This window comes from Lissotriton vulgaris, chromosome 3_1, assembly GCF_964263255.1.
Source record: "Lissotriton vulgaris chromosome 3_1, aLisVul1.2, whole genome shotgun sequence".
Taxonomy (NCBI): Eukaryota; Metazoa; Chordata; class Amphibia; order Caudata; family Salamandridae; genus Lissotriton; species Lissotriton vulgaris.
Window position 1 is genome coordinate 1,567,179,709 of NC_141689.1, and position 17,207 is coordinate 1,567,196,915.

At 44.7% G+C, this 17,207-nt stretch overlaps 1 protein-coding gene across 1 annotated transcript in view; it reads right to left on the reverse strand.

Annotated features, from left to right (window-relative positions):
• Nucleotides 1–1,886: 1,886 nt before the first annotated feature.
• The window catches only part of HSDL2 (hydroxysteroid dehydrogenase like 2), a 206,577-nt gene continuing 191,256 nt past the window's right edge, over nt 1,887–17,207 (reverse strand). Inside the window, exon 11 of the mRNA XM_086962057.1 lies at nt 1,887–2,881. Coding sequence (XP_086818183.1) covers nt 2,769–2,881 — 113 coding nt within the window. The 3' untranslated portion in view covers nt 1,887–2,768. The remainder of the gene's footprint in view (nt 2,882–17,207) is intronic.

Consider the following 17,207-nt stretch of genomic DNA (forward strand, 5'->3'; position numbering starts at 1 on the left):
AGTACGTTTTATGCTCTGCTTTTACCACAACTCCACATTCTTCAACCAAAGTTTTGTCTTTTGAAAGGCAGGAAATCTTTGTCTAAAATATGTCCAGGTTGGATGTCAATATAGATAAAGATGAATGTCATGGAAGATGTAGATAAGTTTGTCAGACTGAATGTGGGTACCGTCCAGGAAAAGCAAAAAGATTATTTTGATGCTAAGAAAAGGGGTGTCTCTCAGAAAGTCATGGTTGGAGATGTGGTGTGATTAAAGCTCCTCTACCTCTATATATATATATATATATATATATATATACACCTTTCTTCTTTCCTCTTCTCTCTTTCCCCTCTCTTTTCTTACTCTCCTTCTATCTCTTCTATCTCTCTATCCTTTCATTTTTTCTTTTACAAATGAACCGTTATTTTGTAGCTTTTTCTTTGCATCACATGTGTATCACTTGGTTCTACTGTACTATTATATTATCTTTGTACTGTACTTTCTTTAAACAAATAAAAATTTCTTAAACTGAAAAAAAGCTCCTCTTCACACAACAAGGAGACGTATGACATTTACTGAACCTTTGATTGTAGACATGGTGTTAAGTAATGCTGTAAAAGTAAATAACAAGAATTGGTGGAACATTGCCAGGGTGATAAAGTTGAAAAATCAGGGCATGAAGAAGATGCCAGCATGGGAAACTATGAGGAGTGTAATAATAGGAATAACTGTTCGGGTGCGGTAACAAATGGAGGCACTGAAGATGTACTCATTTGGACCACGAAGGAGCAAGCAACGTGCTGTTGCAATAAGAGTTCACTGAGCTTATTTATGTGGTTTCGGACACAGTGAACTTGTGTATTTTTGTTCAGCTTTTCAAGCTTGGTTAAATGATATTCTTCTGTTCATATTTTTTGTTTGTTTGTTTACGAAGGCACGTTTGTTTTTCTTGTTTAGCCGTTCTTTTATCTTTTGTTTTGTATATTTAGTCTTGTTAGTTAGTGGTAATAAAAAAAAAAATCAACAAGAGGGACGAGGTAATGTAGTGATGAGTACTGGGTTGATGTTTCTGTCACCCATCATTGTTTGTGGAACTTTGGTATGTCTTTACATTCTCTATTCTTTATTGGAATGTTTTAACTGTACCACTGGTCAGTTGCTGGTGAACCCTTCACAGATCAACAGAGCTGTGCAGTATCTGTTACTTCTACAATAAACCTAACAGTTTACTTAAGTGGATTTGTAGCTCATTGCTACAGACGTCTATGTAAGTATGTACATATATAAATGCATCTTTTTAAATAGATTTTTTGATCACATAAGAAAATAAAAAACTACCTCTAGGCAAGATATACGAAGGCAGCATAGACCTGTAATATGCGTGTTGTTCCTTAATTTCTGAAAACATATTGGCAACCATCATTGTTCTACTTCAAAGCTCATGTAAACCATCCTCTTTGCAAGTTATAGCTGAAAACGTCACTACATTCCTGTGCTATTCTGTCTCTGACCCCAAGTGGGATGGGTATGCCCAGATGTGGGTCCCTTGCCACTGGATTCAAGCTGGTCTAAAAACAGCAAACGGTCCCAGGATGCTAGTTTCTGGTCCAGTGAGGACCTGGCTTGGCAGTTCGGTCTGGACTGTTCCAATGAGGCACAGGGTCAAGACTGATCTGCACATGACTGGGCCTAAACTGGGGTGGAATTGTGAGCAAAAGAACAATGGATTTAACCCAGATCTCTCGACTGGGAGCGATGTGCGTCCATCATTTGTTTGCGTAGCACCATTCTGTCTCTATCAGCATATTAAATGGGACAATTACTGTTGTTAAAAGTCAACGCTGAGTACTGCTGAAAATAGTAAAGCTATGTGATTGCAAAGGTACGAAAACTGGAAAGCCTCATAATTACAAGCTCAACTTTATTAAGTACAAATTGTGGATGCTTTCAAGAAAATACATGAAAATCTCTGGTTAATGCACACCTCTATCCCGGTTTCAATTTTTATTATATTGCCATCCGAACAGAAACACCACGTCTGTACACATTCAACTGATGTACACAGTGCGCAGCAGGATTTCATATGTTCATACTGTATCAAAGCCATGAAAAAAGCTGCACCTACTTAAGTGACACGTAAGGCACTGCATTGGTTCCAACCCTCAAAGAATATCTGATGGGTACAGATCATTAAAGCAATCTGAAGGTACAGTGGACACCTGGTAGATGTCAAGTTTGCATTAGCCGACAAAAGCCAGCAATCACAGTAACCTTTTCAATGGACGGTCTATGTGCTTATTTAAGAAAATTGGAGTCTGATATCAGCACAATTTTCTGATATCTATTCAAGTACAGTGACGGAGGGTAATTGAATAGCTCAATGAAAAACCTGCATGCATAATGTGCAAAGATGCCCGATGGAATGTGGCCACAGCATCATCTAGTTGGACTGGGAATAAGTGTGTGAATTTGGCTACCACGACAGCTATGTCTCTGTGAGGCCTAGGAGCGCTAGTTCATATAGTGGAATTTTCAAGAGCTGATCATTTGTTAATGGTACCAACAGTAAAACTTATATGGTACTATACATCAACCTGTAAATGGTACAATACTAAGAATGATAGATTGGATTAAGTATCTTCTCTTCCAAAATATGTACTGCACAGACTGCTTCAATTTAATTAGTATGTTGAGAACCACAATAGAATAATCATGTTTTCTTTGATATGTTATTCTGAATAGCAGTTTTATTACAAATGTAGCATATATGGATGATGTTTCTTTCGTTACAGTTTGGAGCTCAGCTGCCCCATCAGTTTTTCCAACTTTATTGCTAGGCTCATGTCTCCCTTGATCTTAAGCTTCCCAGACATAAAGGCCATCGTTGGCTTCAGCTTTCCTGCATAAAAAAGACAAAAAAACATAAGCTGGATCCAAGAACAACTGACTGAGCAGAGGAGAGGAGAGGAGAAAAACAACATCACGTCATTATTCTTTTAAAAGCAAGACAACATTATTTGAGACCATAAGGAAAATGCTACTTACCAGTATGCATCTGTTCTTGGCATGTAGAGCTGCAGAGTTACACACTGTGCATAGATCGCCACCTAGTGTTGGGCCCGCATCTTTGCAGTTTGTTTTTGTCCTGAAAAGTTCTTAGAAAGTCATGAGATAGGTGACTCCTCCTTAGGACCACATTGCGCATGGGCATCGGCTCCATCCCCAGATTGTTTTTCGCCATTAGGGAAATGATGGAGCTTTGCAAGAAAAGGAAGGATGCCCATGTAATTTGTATCTAATTAAGATAATACTGGAACAGACAAGGGTAGCCGGGGAGGCGGGTGGGCGTGTGCAACTCTGCAGCTCTACATGCCAAGAACAGATGCATACTGATAAGTAGCATTTTTCGTTCGAGGCATATGAGCTGCAGATTGCACACGGTGCGTAGATTGTATAGCAGTACCCACTCTTAGCGGAGACCACCTCTATCTGTTGCAGTAGTTTGGAATAATGTTTTGAGAACAGCCTGGCCCACATTATCTTGTTGTTTTGTTTGCACATCTACACAATAGTGTTTTGTGAATGTGTGCGGTGTAGACCATGTAGCTGCTCTGCAGATGTCATCTAGGGGAATGTTCCCTAAAAATGCCACTGAAGCCCCTATTTTTCTTGTTGAGTGGGCTTTAGGAGGAACAGATAACGTACGTTTAGCTTTGTGGTAACAAATCTGTCTGCATTTGACAATCCATCTAGCTATTGTGTGGTGGGAGAAAGACACAAAAAGTTGTTTTGTCTTACAAAAAGGTTGTGTCCTTTCTATGTAGTATAGCAATGCTCTTTTGACATGTGTGTGAAGAGCTCTTTCTGCCACTGACTGTGGTTGCGAAAAGAAAACGGGCAGTTCCACAGATTGAGATGGAATGGAGAAATGACTTTGGGCAGGAATTTTGGATTAGTACGTAGAACTACCTTATTTTGATACATTTGTAAGAAGGGTTCTTGAATGGTTAGTGCTTGTAGTTCACTAACTCTCAGAAGAGAAGTAATAGCTACTAGGAAAGCAACTTTCCATGTTAAAAATTGTAATTCACATCTGTGTAAGGGTTCGAAGGGAGGTCCCATTAACCGTGTGAGAACAACGTTTAAATTCCACACAGGTGAAGGTGGTACTTTGGGAGGAATTATTCTCTTAAGGCCTTCCATAAAGGGTTTAATGGCAGGCACTCTGAACAGAGATAGATGTCTGCTTTACAAATATGCTACTATTGTAGCAAGATGTAGTCTTATAGACGTATAGGCTAAGTTACATCTTTGGAGATGCAGTAAGTATCCTATGATGCGTTGAATAGACACATCTAGGGGATCAATATTGTTGTTGTGACAATATATCACAAATCGTTTCTACTAGGCTGCGTAACATGCCCTAGTGGTTGGACGTCTAGCTTCTTTAATGGCATTCATGCAGTCTGGAGAAAGGTTCAGATATCCATATTCTAGGACTTCAGGAGCCAGATCGCAAGGTTGAGCTGAGCTGGGTCGGGGTGTCTGATCTCTCCACGGTTCTGTGTTAAGAGGTGTGGAGACAGGTGCAGTTTTTGGTGCGGTACTACAGACAGTTGTAGCAGAGTGGTGTACCACGGTTGTCTGGCCCACGTTGGAGCAACTAGGATGAGGGTCAGAGAATGCTGCTGTAGTTTGCGTACTACTAGTGGCGTGAGTGGTAGAGGTGAAAAAGCGTGCGCAAATTTGTTTGACCAGTTCATCCATATCGCATTGCCTTTGGACAGTGGGTGTGGATATCTGGCGGCGAAGCTTGGGCATTTGGCGTTTTCGTGGGTGGCAAATAGGTCTATCTGAGGGTGTCCCCACATCTGAAAGAATGGTTGAAGAACTTGCGGATGAAGTTCCCACTCGTGGGTCTGTTGTGTCTGATGACTTAAGAGATCTGCTATGGTATTTTGTACTCCTAGAACATACTGGGCCAAGAGGAATAGGTTTTGAGGTATAGCCCACCGCCATGTTTTGTGCTAGTTGAGCGAGTTGCAGGGAGTGTGTTCCACCCTGTTTCTGTATGTAATACATGGCTGTCATGTTGTTTGTGCAGACTAACACAGCTTTGTTTGATACTTGCTTCTGGAAAGCTTTCAGTGCTAGGAATATAGCTATTAACTCCAGGTGATTGATATGGAGTAACTTTTGTTGTGGTGTCTACCTGCCTTGCATGGTGTGTTGCAGTAGGTGGGGTCCCCAGCCGGAGAGCGATGCGTCCGCTGTCAAGACTATTTGAGGAACTGGCTCTAGGAACAGTCGCCCTTTGGAAAGGTTTTTGGTGTTCCACCACTGCAGAGAGCGATGCGTCCGCCCGTCTACCAACACTAGGTCTGTTAATTGACCTTGAGCCTGGTTCCATTGATGTGATAAGCACTCTTGGAGAGGATGCATTTGAAGTCTTGCATGGGGCACTATGAAAATGCAAGAGGCCATTATCCCTATGAGCTGCATGAACACTTGTGCTGGAAGGGAGTGTTGTGGCTGAAATTTTGTGAGGAGAGCTTGCATGCTGGCTATCCTTACTGGAGTGGGATAAGCTAGCGCTGTTGAGGTGTTTATTGTGGCACCGAGGTACTGTTGTAGTTTGGATGGTTGCAGAGGAGACTTGGTGTGGTTTTCTGTGAACCCCAAGTTGTGGAGCAGTTGGATCGTGGCATGAGTGTGTTCCACACACCGGTTGTATGAGCTGGCTCTTTTGAGCCAGTCGTCTAGGTACGGGAAGACGTGGATGTATTGTCTTCGTAAATGTGCTGCCACTACTGCTAGGCACTTGGTGAATACTCTTGGTGCTGCTGTCACTCCGAATGGGAGTACTTTGAATTGATAGTGCTGCCTGTCTATTACTAATCTGAGATACTTCCTGTGAGCTTTGTGAATGGGAATGTGGAAGTATGCGTCCTTGAGATCTAGAGTAGCAAGGAAGTCGTTTTGTAACAGGAGAGGAAGGACTTGTTGGAGTGTGACCATGTGAAAATGGTCTGACTGTATGTATAGGTTTAGCGGTCTGAGGCCTAGAATAGGCCTTAGAGAGCCGTCCTTCTTTGGGATAAGAAAGTATAGGGAGTAGACCCCCTTGTTTTGTTGGTGCAGAGGAACTGGTTCTATTGCACTTTTTTCTAGCAGAGATATTACTTCTTGCTCTAGCAGTGATAGATGCTCTTGTGACATTTGACGCCGTTTGGGTGGTATGCTTTGGGGGTAGATGTTAGTTCTAGACAGTAACCTGCTTGAATATTTTGTTGCACCCACCTGTCTGATGTGATGTTGGTCCAGGCAGGAAGGAATTGTTGTAGTCCTCCCCCAACAGGAGTGTAATGGGGGGGGGGGGGGGGGGGGAGTGGAGGAAAGTCATTGGGTAGGGGTCTAGGTAGAGCAGGAGTTGATTTTGCCTCTGCCCTTGTTGTTGTTACCCCTATAACCCCCTCTTTGGTAGCCCTTAGTGAATGTGGATTGGCTAGGGTTCTTATAGGAAGTGGAGGGTGTAATGGGGGGGGGGGGGGGGGGGGGGGGGGGAGTGGAGGAAAGTCATTGGGTAGGGGTCTAGGTAGAGCAGGAGTTGATGTTGCCTCTGCCCTTGTTGTTGTTACCCCTATAACCCCCTCTTTGGTAGCCCTTAGTGAATGTGGATTGGCTAGGGGTCTTATAGGAAGTGGAGGGGCTATCGGAGGCGTAGCCTCTTGTATTGCCTCTATGTGATGAGCGAAGAAAAGAACGTCTGGGAGCTTGCAATTGCAAGGCTCCCATAGATTTAGCTGTGTCGGTGTCTTTTTTCATTTTCTCTAAAGATACATCAACATTAGGGCCAAATAGGTGCTTCTCATCAAATGGCTGATTGAGGATGGAATTTTGCACTTCAGGTTTGAAACCTGAAATACGTAACCAGGCATGCCTACACAGAAGGACACTAGTATTAATTGCCCTTGAGGCAGTATCTGCGGCATCTAGGGTGCAACAAATGGAAGTATTGGTGATATTTTTACCTTCCTGTATGAGTTTATTGGCCCTGCTTTTATATTTATCTGGGAGATGCTGCATTATGGATTCTAATTCGTCAAAATGTGCCTGGTCATATCTTGCCAACAGTGCTTGAGTATTGGTAATGCGCCATATGTTAGATGCCTGTGACGCGGTGCGGTTACCGGAGGCATCAAGGAGTTAGATTCCTTATCTGGTGGTGAGGCCTCACCTGATGTTTGTGAATTAGCACGTTTACGTGCATTAGATACTACTAAGGAATCTAGTGGTGCTGAACGTCTAATGTAAACTGGATCTGTAGGGGCAGCTTTGTATTTCTTCTCAATGCGAGGATTAAGGATACAAGCCCTGACAGGATCTTTAAATACCTCTGTTGAAAGCTTAATGACCCCTTTAAGCATTAGCAAAATGGCAGTGGACCTTTGTGTAGTGTCAAAAGTGTCCAATAAGAAGTCTTCCTCCACAGTACCTGTGTGCAAGTCAACCCCATGGTACTGGGCAGCTCTATGGACTAATCGGTTAAACCCTATAGTGTCCTCTGGTGGGGAAGGCCTGGAAGGATATACATCGTCTTGAGGGACGTAAGGCACATCAGGGGTGTTATAATCATCCCATGGATTAGGTGACCGAGGGGGACTATAGATCCCTACTGGGTTATTTGCACTCTCAAATGTGTCATCAGAGTCTGTATCTACATCATCATCTGGATTAGTGAATGGTGTAGGCGAATGATGTGGTGGAGGAGGAATAGTATGGGGAGGTGGTGGAGAAGGGACCTTTAAGGGAGAGGTTGCAATGTCTCTCTTCTTCTTTGGAGGAGGAGGAGGAGTTGTAGGCGCCTCTGGTGGTCTCTTTCTGGAGCTAAGAGCTAGTTGGCCAGTCTTAGGATCCTTTACAAGAGTATTTTGAGCAGGATCTGGTGTAAAAAGCTCTTCTGTATAGGGCAGATCCTTGGACATCAAAGTTTTCGGTTCCAGAGGTTTTTTCAGCACAGACTCGGTAGCTGGTCTAGGGTCTTGTCGCGATCGCTCTCGCCGCCACGGCGAGAAGAAAGATGTAGAATAGCGCGCTCTCTCCAAATGGACTACATGTCCCAGAAGGCAAAGCGGCTATGGAAGGCAGGAAAAAAGGCTGAGCCTATATAAGCTCCTCCCCTGCAGCAGGTAGTTGCTTGACAATTGTTTTTGCAGTTTTGGTTATGGCGGAAGGTGTTGTCCCCGCCGGATGTATAACCTAGAAACCCAGCGCAGACGAAGAGCCTGCGAGGTCAGAGGATTCAAGCCAGCGCAGACGAAGAGCCTGCGAGGTCAGAGGAGTCCAGCCCAGCGCCGATGAAAAGCCTGCGAGGTCAGAGGAGAAGAAGTTTTCCTGCTGCAGTCGCAAGTATACAAAAGAAGAACGGGCTCGTTCTTCTTTCTACCCCTGTTTTACTTTCTTTGATATTATCCCGCGTGTTACGCGTTCTTTGTTTCTTTAGCACACCTGAGGTTCACGAAAATACTTTTCTTTGAATCATTCGACATCTTGTTTGTTCCCAAGAATTATTGAGAGCAAAGCGCCCGCAAACAAAAAGCACTTTGTTGTACCGGAGGGTAGAAGAGTCTCTCTGGAATATATATGTACTCTATTGAGGAAAGTGACAATAACTTTCCTTTCAAAAGTGTCTGGTTATCTCGGATTTCGGAACTGCAAGATTACGCTGTACGACAATATAGTGTTACATCTGGTAAGTGTAGTAACTCGGGGTCAGGGGGGATTGACATTATTCGGACAAGGTACTCAATCCTACTCTGTCTCCACGCTGCAGTACGTCCCTCAACCGAGATCTCGTGGAGAACTCAGACCAGAAGGCAGCACCGCTAACCCCGACTCTTCTACACCTTCTCACCTCCCGGCTTCTCGCAATACACGCTCAGACAGTGACTAATACATCGCTACTGGGTGTTGTGTTTAGACAAGTCGAGGGGACTTTCATCCCATCGTTCCTGCTGGCCATATACATAAGGTTAGTGGCGCGCGTCTGTTATTGCGCTGCTTACAATCCCGACAGGTCTCTTGGCTTAGAACTATGACCTTTCGAAATGTCTTTAACCGGAATGTGTTTTTTCGGCAACCGAAGCATGTGAGTCGGGACCTTTACGCAGTTTTTTACTCTGCTCCGAGTGCGGTTTTGGTGTCGATGAGCCGGTGGCAGTCTTTGGCGCCGAGTGCTTGGGTGTTGGAGCAGCGGTCGGCGTGGCTGAGGAAGATGGCTTCTTCTTCGGCGTTGGTATGGGATGGACACCGGAAATAGGCTGACTCGAGCCCGAGCCGCCTGAAGGCTTAATAGGTTTCTTTGCCGGGCCCGAAGGCAGGGCGTGGGAAGCAATCTTTCGGTGTGCACCCGGGGCCGAAGGTGAGGGTGTGACTGAAGCCTTTTTTGAGGGTGTCGAGGAAGGGTTGGGGTCGTCTGTCTTACTTACGACCCGTTGAGCTTGAGTGATGTCCTAGACGTGGCACGTCGACGCCCTCTTGAAAAATGTTGTCGGGGATCAAAGCTGACGAGTGAGCCATGGTTCTTCGAGCTCGTCGGTCCCGAATCGTCTTCTTCGAGCGGACTGAGGCACAAGCAGAACAGTCCTTGGCCTCGTGCTCCGGTGAGAGGAAAAGGCTGCACACCTCATTTAGATCGGTGTGGGGAAACCTCGACCCACATTGAGGACACCTCTTGAATAGCGTCCTTTCCATGAGCCAGAAAGTAAGGCCCAGGTAGGCCCGAAGGCCTTCATCGACGACCGGAATCGAAGACTTCGAAGTGGTGAAGAATCGCGTCGATGGGGAGCACGATCGAAACAATACAGTCGAACTGGGTGAGGATTGCGCGCTGAAGGAATTTCGGTTCCAAACCGGAGCGCATGAAACACATCCGAGCCCGATGGCGGAAAAATTTAATCTGAGGCTGGAGCCGATACCCATGCGCAATGTGGTCCAAAGGAGGAATCACCTATCTTGTGACTTCCAAAGAACTTTTCAGTACAAAAACAAACTGCAAACATCCGGGCCAAACACTAGGTGGCGATCTATGCACAGTGTGTAATCTGCAGCTCATATGCCTGGAACATACAATTTTAAAATCATGTTTTACTAGTAAACCCAGGCTGGAGGTAAATAGAGCCAGGCAAAGGCTAGGATATGAAATGTCCACACTGACTGCTTTATCAATGGGTATGCAATTTGTGATGTGATCCCTGTACTAATAGGTTCCACAGTAAAATGTACAATTGCAAGGGTCACAAAACATCCTCCTTATTGAATATTCATTAATAAGGTACAATGTGTGACACAATGAGAACGCCTGTGTTTGCAGGAATCATGGCTTGCAAGGGAAGCAGGCCATCATCTTTGCATTTCCTTTCCCAAACGTTTTTTTTAAACTGTGCATTAAAGGAACAGATACTGCTTTAAAAACTATTACCTGTTTGGAGGTGCAGAAGCTGGCAGTGGGCTATTAGACTACTTCCAAGTCTACTTGACACTTCCTCCAAAAGTACTGGTATCTAATCAGCCGTTAGCGACAAGGACTGATGTATTGTATTGCGACTTCCAAAGAAGAGATGTATGTAACTTTCGCTTCCCCTATTTACGATTCGTAATGGGTCGGAAAGCCATTTTCCATTCATAAGGGGGGTTTGACAATTTCAAAGCACTCCTTTTCAGCTACCGAGTAATTTTGAAAGCCCAGGATTTTTGATCGCAAATTGTTCATCAGTCCTTTGTCTGGAGGTTTGAAATCGCAATGCAGCAATCTTTCTCATTAAAATGTAGAGTATAGCTTGCAAGAGTACTGAATGACAATGGCATGACCTTTTATATCTTCATTTCAAGCTAAAACATTTTTTCAAAAGCACAACTAGTTTCCTGCTGTAACCATACAAAATATTGACCTAGTTTAAAGTATTTAAATAAAAAATTCTGGTTAGGTCATAGTCACCGGACCCTCTTAACATTGTTTGCTGATCGTCTGCCTATGGTGTGTTCTGGGTTGTAGACCTACATTCCATAAGGCAATACGCCACTATGATAAGTCCAGATATTGAACATATTGGACCCCTTTATCTTTGGGGTTTGAGCCACACAAACCATTTCTACAAAGGCTGCCTTCAGGCACACAGAATTTGGGAGGAGAGCATGGTAGAGCCAAGTAGGTGAGCTTCTCTTCATTAGGTTCAAAGTTGATGGAAGGAACAACAACCCAGCTTTACAACATGTTACCAAATAACCACAAATAACAAGGAAGGCAAGAATTCCACAACACTTTCTATGCTCCTGATTGTACAGCATACACAGAGTTGTTTTGCAGTAGATTTGGCATGAACATGCTCTTGTGAAATACAACCTATATCAACAATCAGGATTCACACTTCTCTGCAGAAGATAAAAAAACTGGGAGCATGATCTTTGAGTTTTATATGTTTTGAAATATTGTGCATCCTAAATGAAACACATTATTCAGGTATGAAAGCCCTCACTGTCTAGAGTCAGATCCTCTGTGATTTGATAACCAAGAAACCAATATAGATTATCATGAGGTCATATCTCTTCCTACTCCAGTCTCCCAGAACAGAGCAGGTCATGTCATGTCTGACACAGTTAGTGCTCTTTTACCTTCAATAAAACTCCTTTGGATCAATTCTACAAGCTTCTGAATATCATTCAAGGAACTTCACACATGGTGACGAGCGTGAAGAATCCATTAACTGGGGGAGGAGCTACGTCAGCAAGCAAGATGGCTGCTTAGGCTCCCGGCTCCGTCGACCCTCGTAACCCGCCGCGATATCCTGCATGTTATCCTGACTTAACGCCTAGTCTCTGTGTGCATGAACTGTCCCGCATTCCGATGGTGAAATCCGGAAACTTTTATCAGCTTGTTTGACGGAGTTACATCGAGTGTAAGTTTGCGGCCTGCTCCAGCGGTGAAGCCGGGGCCTGGAGTACTTTCACAGCCGGGCTGTAGTGCAACAACATCGGCCAGGAGACTCAGGCTGGACCGGAGTGAACGCTTTGTTTCAGCCCGGATTTGGTGGCGATCGTCTTCATTGCTCAGTATCGACGGAGAAGTGAGTCTGCGTGCTGCTGGCCCCTGCCCCGGTTTGCTCCCGCCGGAGTTCGGTGTCACTGGCCTGCAGCCTTAACTGGGTTGACCGTGGTTGCGAGCAAAGACTGGTCACCCTTCACACTTGCACGCTCGAGATCCTGTCTATCCCCCCGTGGGTGCCGGAATCACCCGGGGAGGTGATAGTGATTGATACCGAACACGAGATTATGGATTGAACGGTGCATGAACCATCGCTGCGGTTAATACTGGCAGAACTTTGGGCATTCCGCTTACATGTGGATACTTTGCTGAGCAGGTTGGACTCGCGCCTATCTGAAATTCTCCTGGTGGAACCGGGCCCGGCCTTATTGTTGGAACAGGATTCTGCAGCCATTCAAAACGCGGACATTTTGACTCCGTGCGAGGACCCCGTGAAGAAACGAGTAATGGAATCATCGGATGGTGCCCTGGTAGACGGTGTTCCCGAGGATGGCATGTTATTGCTGAACTTTTCACTATTGCCGGCTTCGGAGATATCGTCAGGCGTTCCCCTCCCGGAGACTTTTGTCTGTGACTTTCCATCTCTTTTGTGGTCATCTTCTCCTTTCCTGACGACGCTACAACTCCTGTTCAAGACACATTGGGACTGTTCATCTCGGGGGGAGAGTTCGTCTGCATCTACGGTTCTTGAGGACTCACTGCCTGCTGGTAGCCATGGGCTGATTTTTGCTGACTCCTCTTCTCTATTGCTTCTTTGTGTGCCTCTGGGTCTCGCTGGAAGGGGTTCGTGTTTTTGTTCGGAAAGGCCAAGGTTAAGATCGGCTGGATCGGGATGGGTTGGCATGGCTTTTACAAGTGTTGGACCTGCAACTGTCTGCTCTAAGAGGCTAGGCGGTGACTCACGGTACCCCCTAATTTCTCTACATTGCTGTCATAAGGTTATCTTTTATTGATAGGGGGTGGCTGTTTCAGGCGGGGGGTCTAAAGGGGCTGGGAGCCCACATGGATAGTCCCTCCTCCGCTCTTCTTTCCTACCTTTGGGGTTTTAGTTGTTAGGGGCGACAGGCACACTACTAGTGGGGTTAGGCTGTAGCCATTTGCAAGGGTGCAGGGTGGGGGGGGATTATTTTGCCTTTCTTATTTTCTATGGCCTTCCTTCTTTTTCTTTCTTTTTGTAGGGTCAGTATGACTACGAATCATTTGGATTCTTATTGTATGCTTGTACTTCGTGCTTTCGCTTTCATGATATCTTGCTTTGTGGGTGGGCAGGCCTTGAGTATTGGCGCAACATGGAAATGTACATTGTGTGTTCTTTTGTATCGACCTAGATGCTCTGGCGCCAAAGTTCCCTTATAGTGGTCATTACATGTATATCCTGTTTTTTACCCTGCCCCCCGCTTCTTCTGTTTGATTGTATGGCACCTGATCCTCTCTTATATAATATAAAATGAAACCTCTGTCCTATCCTGAACTCCGACTATGCATTCCAATACAAGCTTTACTCTGAATCGCTGCCGGACCTTTGGGTTGTCGGCTGATGAGCTGTGTCGTATTGTGATATTAACGAATTTTGATTTGTCTAGCGGCCGGCCCCCGCGGTTGTAGGCCCATGCTTGTATTTCTACTGAATGCTAAAATAAAGGTTTTCAAAAAAAGAAAAAAAAGAATCCATTAACTAGATTTAAGCTACTGTTTTTGACAACGTTTCACTTATCTTGTTTGTACAGGACCAGAAAAATACTTCATGTTAGAGGAAAACTGTGCTCCTTTTTCAAAGCTTTTATTTAATGCTACGGGCATCATTGTTAATACAGTGAGTCACGGTAAGCGCTTTAGATTTTACGCTTCAGTTCTACAGTGGCTTGGAGACTATGAGGCATTTCAACGTGTCCTTCTTCCTCACACACACTACATGAAATACTGACTAGCGCGGGAGCTGCCTCTCACGCACTTCACATATCTGTGTTTATGTGACCGCCATTTCAGAGTATTTTACTCACAAATGTTGTAGTGTAGTTCCTATATTCCCAATAGGCTCTGCCCATTGGACTAATATACACTACAGATTTGACATAGGACTGAGGTCAGTATGACTATCGAGTATACTAAACTTAATTGTGTGTGCCAGCTAACTCGGAGGTCACTAGAAACTTTCTCGAGTAAACAAGAAGGGATTAGTTTCTGACAACCGCATAAACATGACAACTTTGTTTCCCGTACAATCAAAACATATCTTCAGCGTCGTGGAAACAATAGATAACTATTTCACTCAGTCAATCGTGCATGCTTCGTTTCTGCAGAGTTTGCACAGAAATAGAGAGATGGGCGTTTCAATAAAAGGGTTTATTGAACAGTCTTCTTGGCCGTACGCATTGAAGACCCCTATATGTACAATTAATTTGACATAGGTACAGAGATATAATCAACCTCCTGTAAATAATGTGTAGACTAAAAATGTGAATTGGCGTTGAGGTCTCCCTTAGAATAACTTATAGGGGTTTTCTCAGAACAACTTGTGTCAGATCAGTGTATTTCTGTGTATTGTGTCTAATTTGTTCTTTTAGATTAGGTAGTGAATGTAGAGGTATGCATGAGGGAATGAATGACAATAGGTCAAGTTGGAGTGTTTGGGGTTCTTTTGTTCAAATTAAATCATGTTTTGTATAGCTGTATTTAAAAAAATGTGTTACTTAAAAAATATTTTCTTTTTGTAAGTAAACAAATTATTTTGTATTTATGTCACAAAAATATATAAACCGTAAGGTATAATGAAAAATAATAAAAATAATGTTTGAATAAATCACACGTCTTGCTCTTGCATTTAGCATCCTCTCTTAAATTTATTGTGAAGTATGTCACTGAAAAAAGCAATATAGGTCTGAACAGAGGTATTTCCTTAACCTCAGTCTTCTTTCTCATGCAAGAGAGTTGAACTGCTACAATCGTGCAAAGTATAATGCGTACAACGTAAACAGTAATATAAAATAATACTGTAATAGCATTGTCTGTTGCTATGACATGTAAAAATACATACATAAATAACACAAGCTAAAATACTCAAATGGTGCTTCTAACATACGCCTTCCCCAGTGTACCTAACCTAGGTCTAGTACGAGGGAAGAAGTAGGTGTTTGTCTTTAGCATAGGTTTAGTTCTGCCAAGAATTGCCAATGGTTTCTCTAGGTTCTAATTAGCTCCATACCTTAGAATGAGAGGTTGGTATCTCTTTTATAGACTTGATTTCCCAACACCCCGCAAGGGGAGTCAGAAACACTGGAGCTGGATTCTCTGCAGGAGGATGACAGCCTGTGATCAGTGTGTCCGCTGGAGAGTTGGCTTCCTTTCGGCACTTGCTGTAGCGAGCTGCGTCGTGCAAGTAGGTAGTCGAACTACACCGAACCACACCGTGCTTTGCCATAGCAAGTGAAGGTATATTTATACCTTGAAGGTGTTTAGGAATGCCAGCTTTGATGTAAAGTCGGGCATATGAACGTCATGAATGAACTCCTAATGTCACAGGTTGACGAGGTGCAGAACGGAATGGCAGGGGAAATGGGATCTGACTGACAGCTGGCGCACACAACATGCGACAGAGCGAGACTACTCGTTCTACTCTAGCATACATGACCTCCATGTCCGCCTTGATACCTTCCTCTGCTCCCACACAATACTCCCAGCAGTGGTCCGGACTGAATACTTGACACGCACAATATCTGACCACAATCCTATCCTCCTGACACTAGATTGGATGAATACAATGTCAAAGATCCCGACGTGGCGGCTACAACCGGACACGCTGGATGACCCACCCTTCCGCGAAGAACTAGAGAATCGGATCGATAATTACTTCACAGAGAACGAGGGTACCGCTTCATCCAGGGCCGTGGAGTGGGATGCATTTAAAATAGTAGTAAGGGGGCACTGCATAGGGAAATTTGCAGGGGTGCGCAGGTAATTGGTGGAGGACTTAGATCAGGCCGAGCGTAAATTGAGGGAGGCGGAGCAGGAACGTCCTGGCCGCCCTGAGTTACAGGGGAGAGTCAGTGAGGCGCGTGAAGCGGTGGCTGTGGAGGTAGAGCGCCTTTGTAGCTTCGATTACAAAACATACTTGAGGAAAACTCTTGCTGAGGGGGACAAAACTGGAACACTCTTGGCCTGGCTAGCGAACCCCAATAGGAGCACTCAACCGATTCTGACCCTGAAGGGAAGAGGAGGCGACATACTTGAAACACAGCCAGAAATTTTGGATTGCTTTTGATCATATTATGAGAGGTTATATAGGAGCGAATTGGGGAACCAGAGTGAGGCAATAGAGGCTTTCCTGAGCGACTTGCAGATACCACAGCTGGAGCATGAACAGGCTAATTTACTAGGCGGCCCAATAGACTCGGCCGAAATACGAGGGGCGATAAAAAGAGTATGGCGCGTAACAAAACACCGGGGATAGATGGGTTACCCGTTGAATTTTACGGGAAATACCTAGATCAACTGACCCCGAGGCTACAAGTGATATATAACGAAGCCAAGGAAAGGGGCAGACTCCCCCAGTCAATGCGCGAAGCCATTATGATTCCTTTATTAAAACCGCGAAGGGAAAGCACAGACCCTGCATCCTATAGGCCGTTGTCAATGCTGACAACAGACTACAAAATTTTGAGCACAGTGCTGGCCGCCAGGCTGCTACCCCATATGCAAGACCTGATCCATAAAGATCAATCAGGTTTTATACCCACTAGGAATACGACGCACAATACCCGTAGGATGCTCAGACTAGTGGATGACCCGCCGCCGGGAGCGAGAGCCCCCCTGGTATTGGCAGTTGTCCATAGAAAAGGCCTTCGACACCCTGGAATGGGAATACCTATACAGAGTGATGCAGGGCTTTGGCCTGGGTGAGGGATATACAAGGTGAACAAAGGTGCTTTACGCGTCGGCGAAAGCTAGGGTGAGGGTCGGACCCTTAGTTTCGGATCAATATGAGGTGCATCGGGGAACAAGACAGGGATGTGCACTTTCGCCCCTGCTGTTTGCGCTCGTAGTGGAGCCTCTGGCAGTGATGGCTCAACGGGGGATACATTGCAACGGGTTGGAAGTCAGAGGGGCCCACTACTTCATCTCCCTGAAC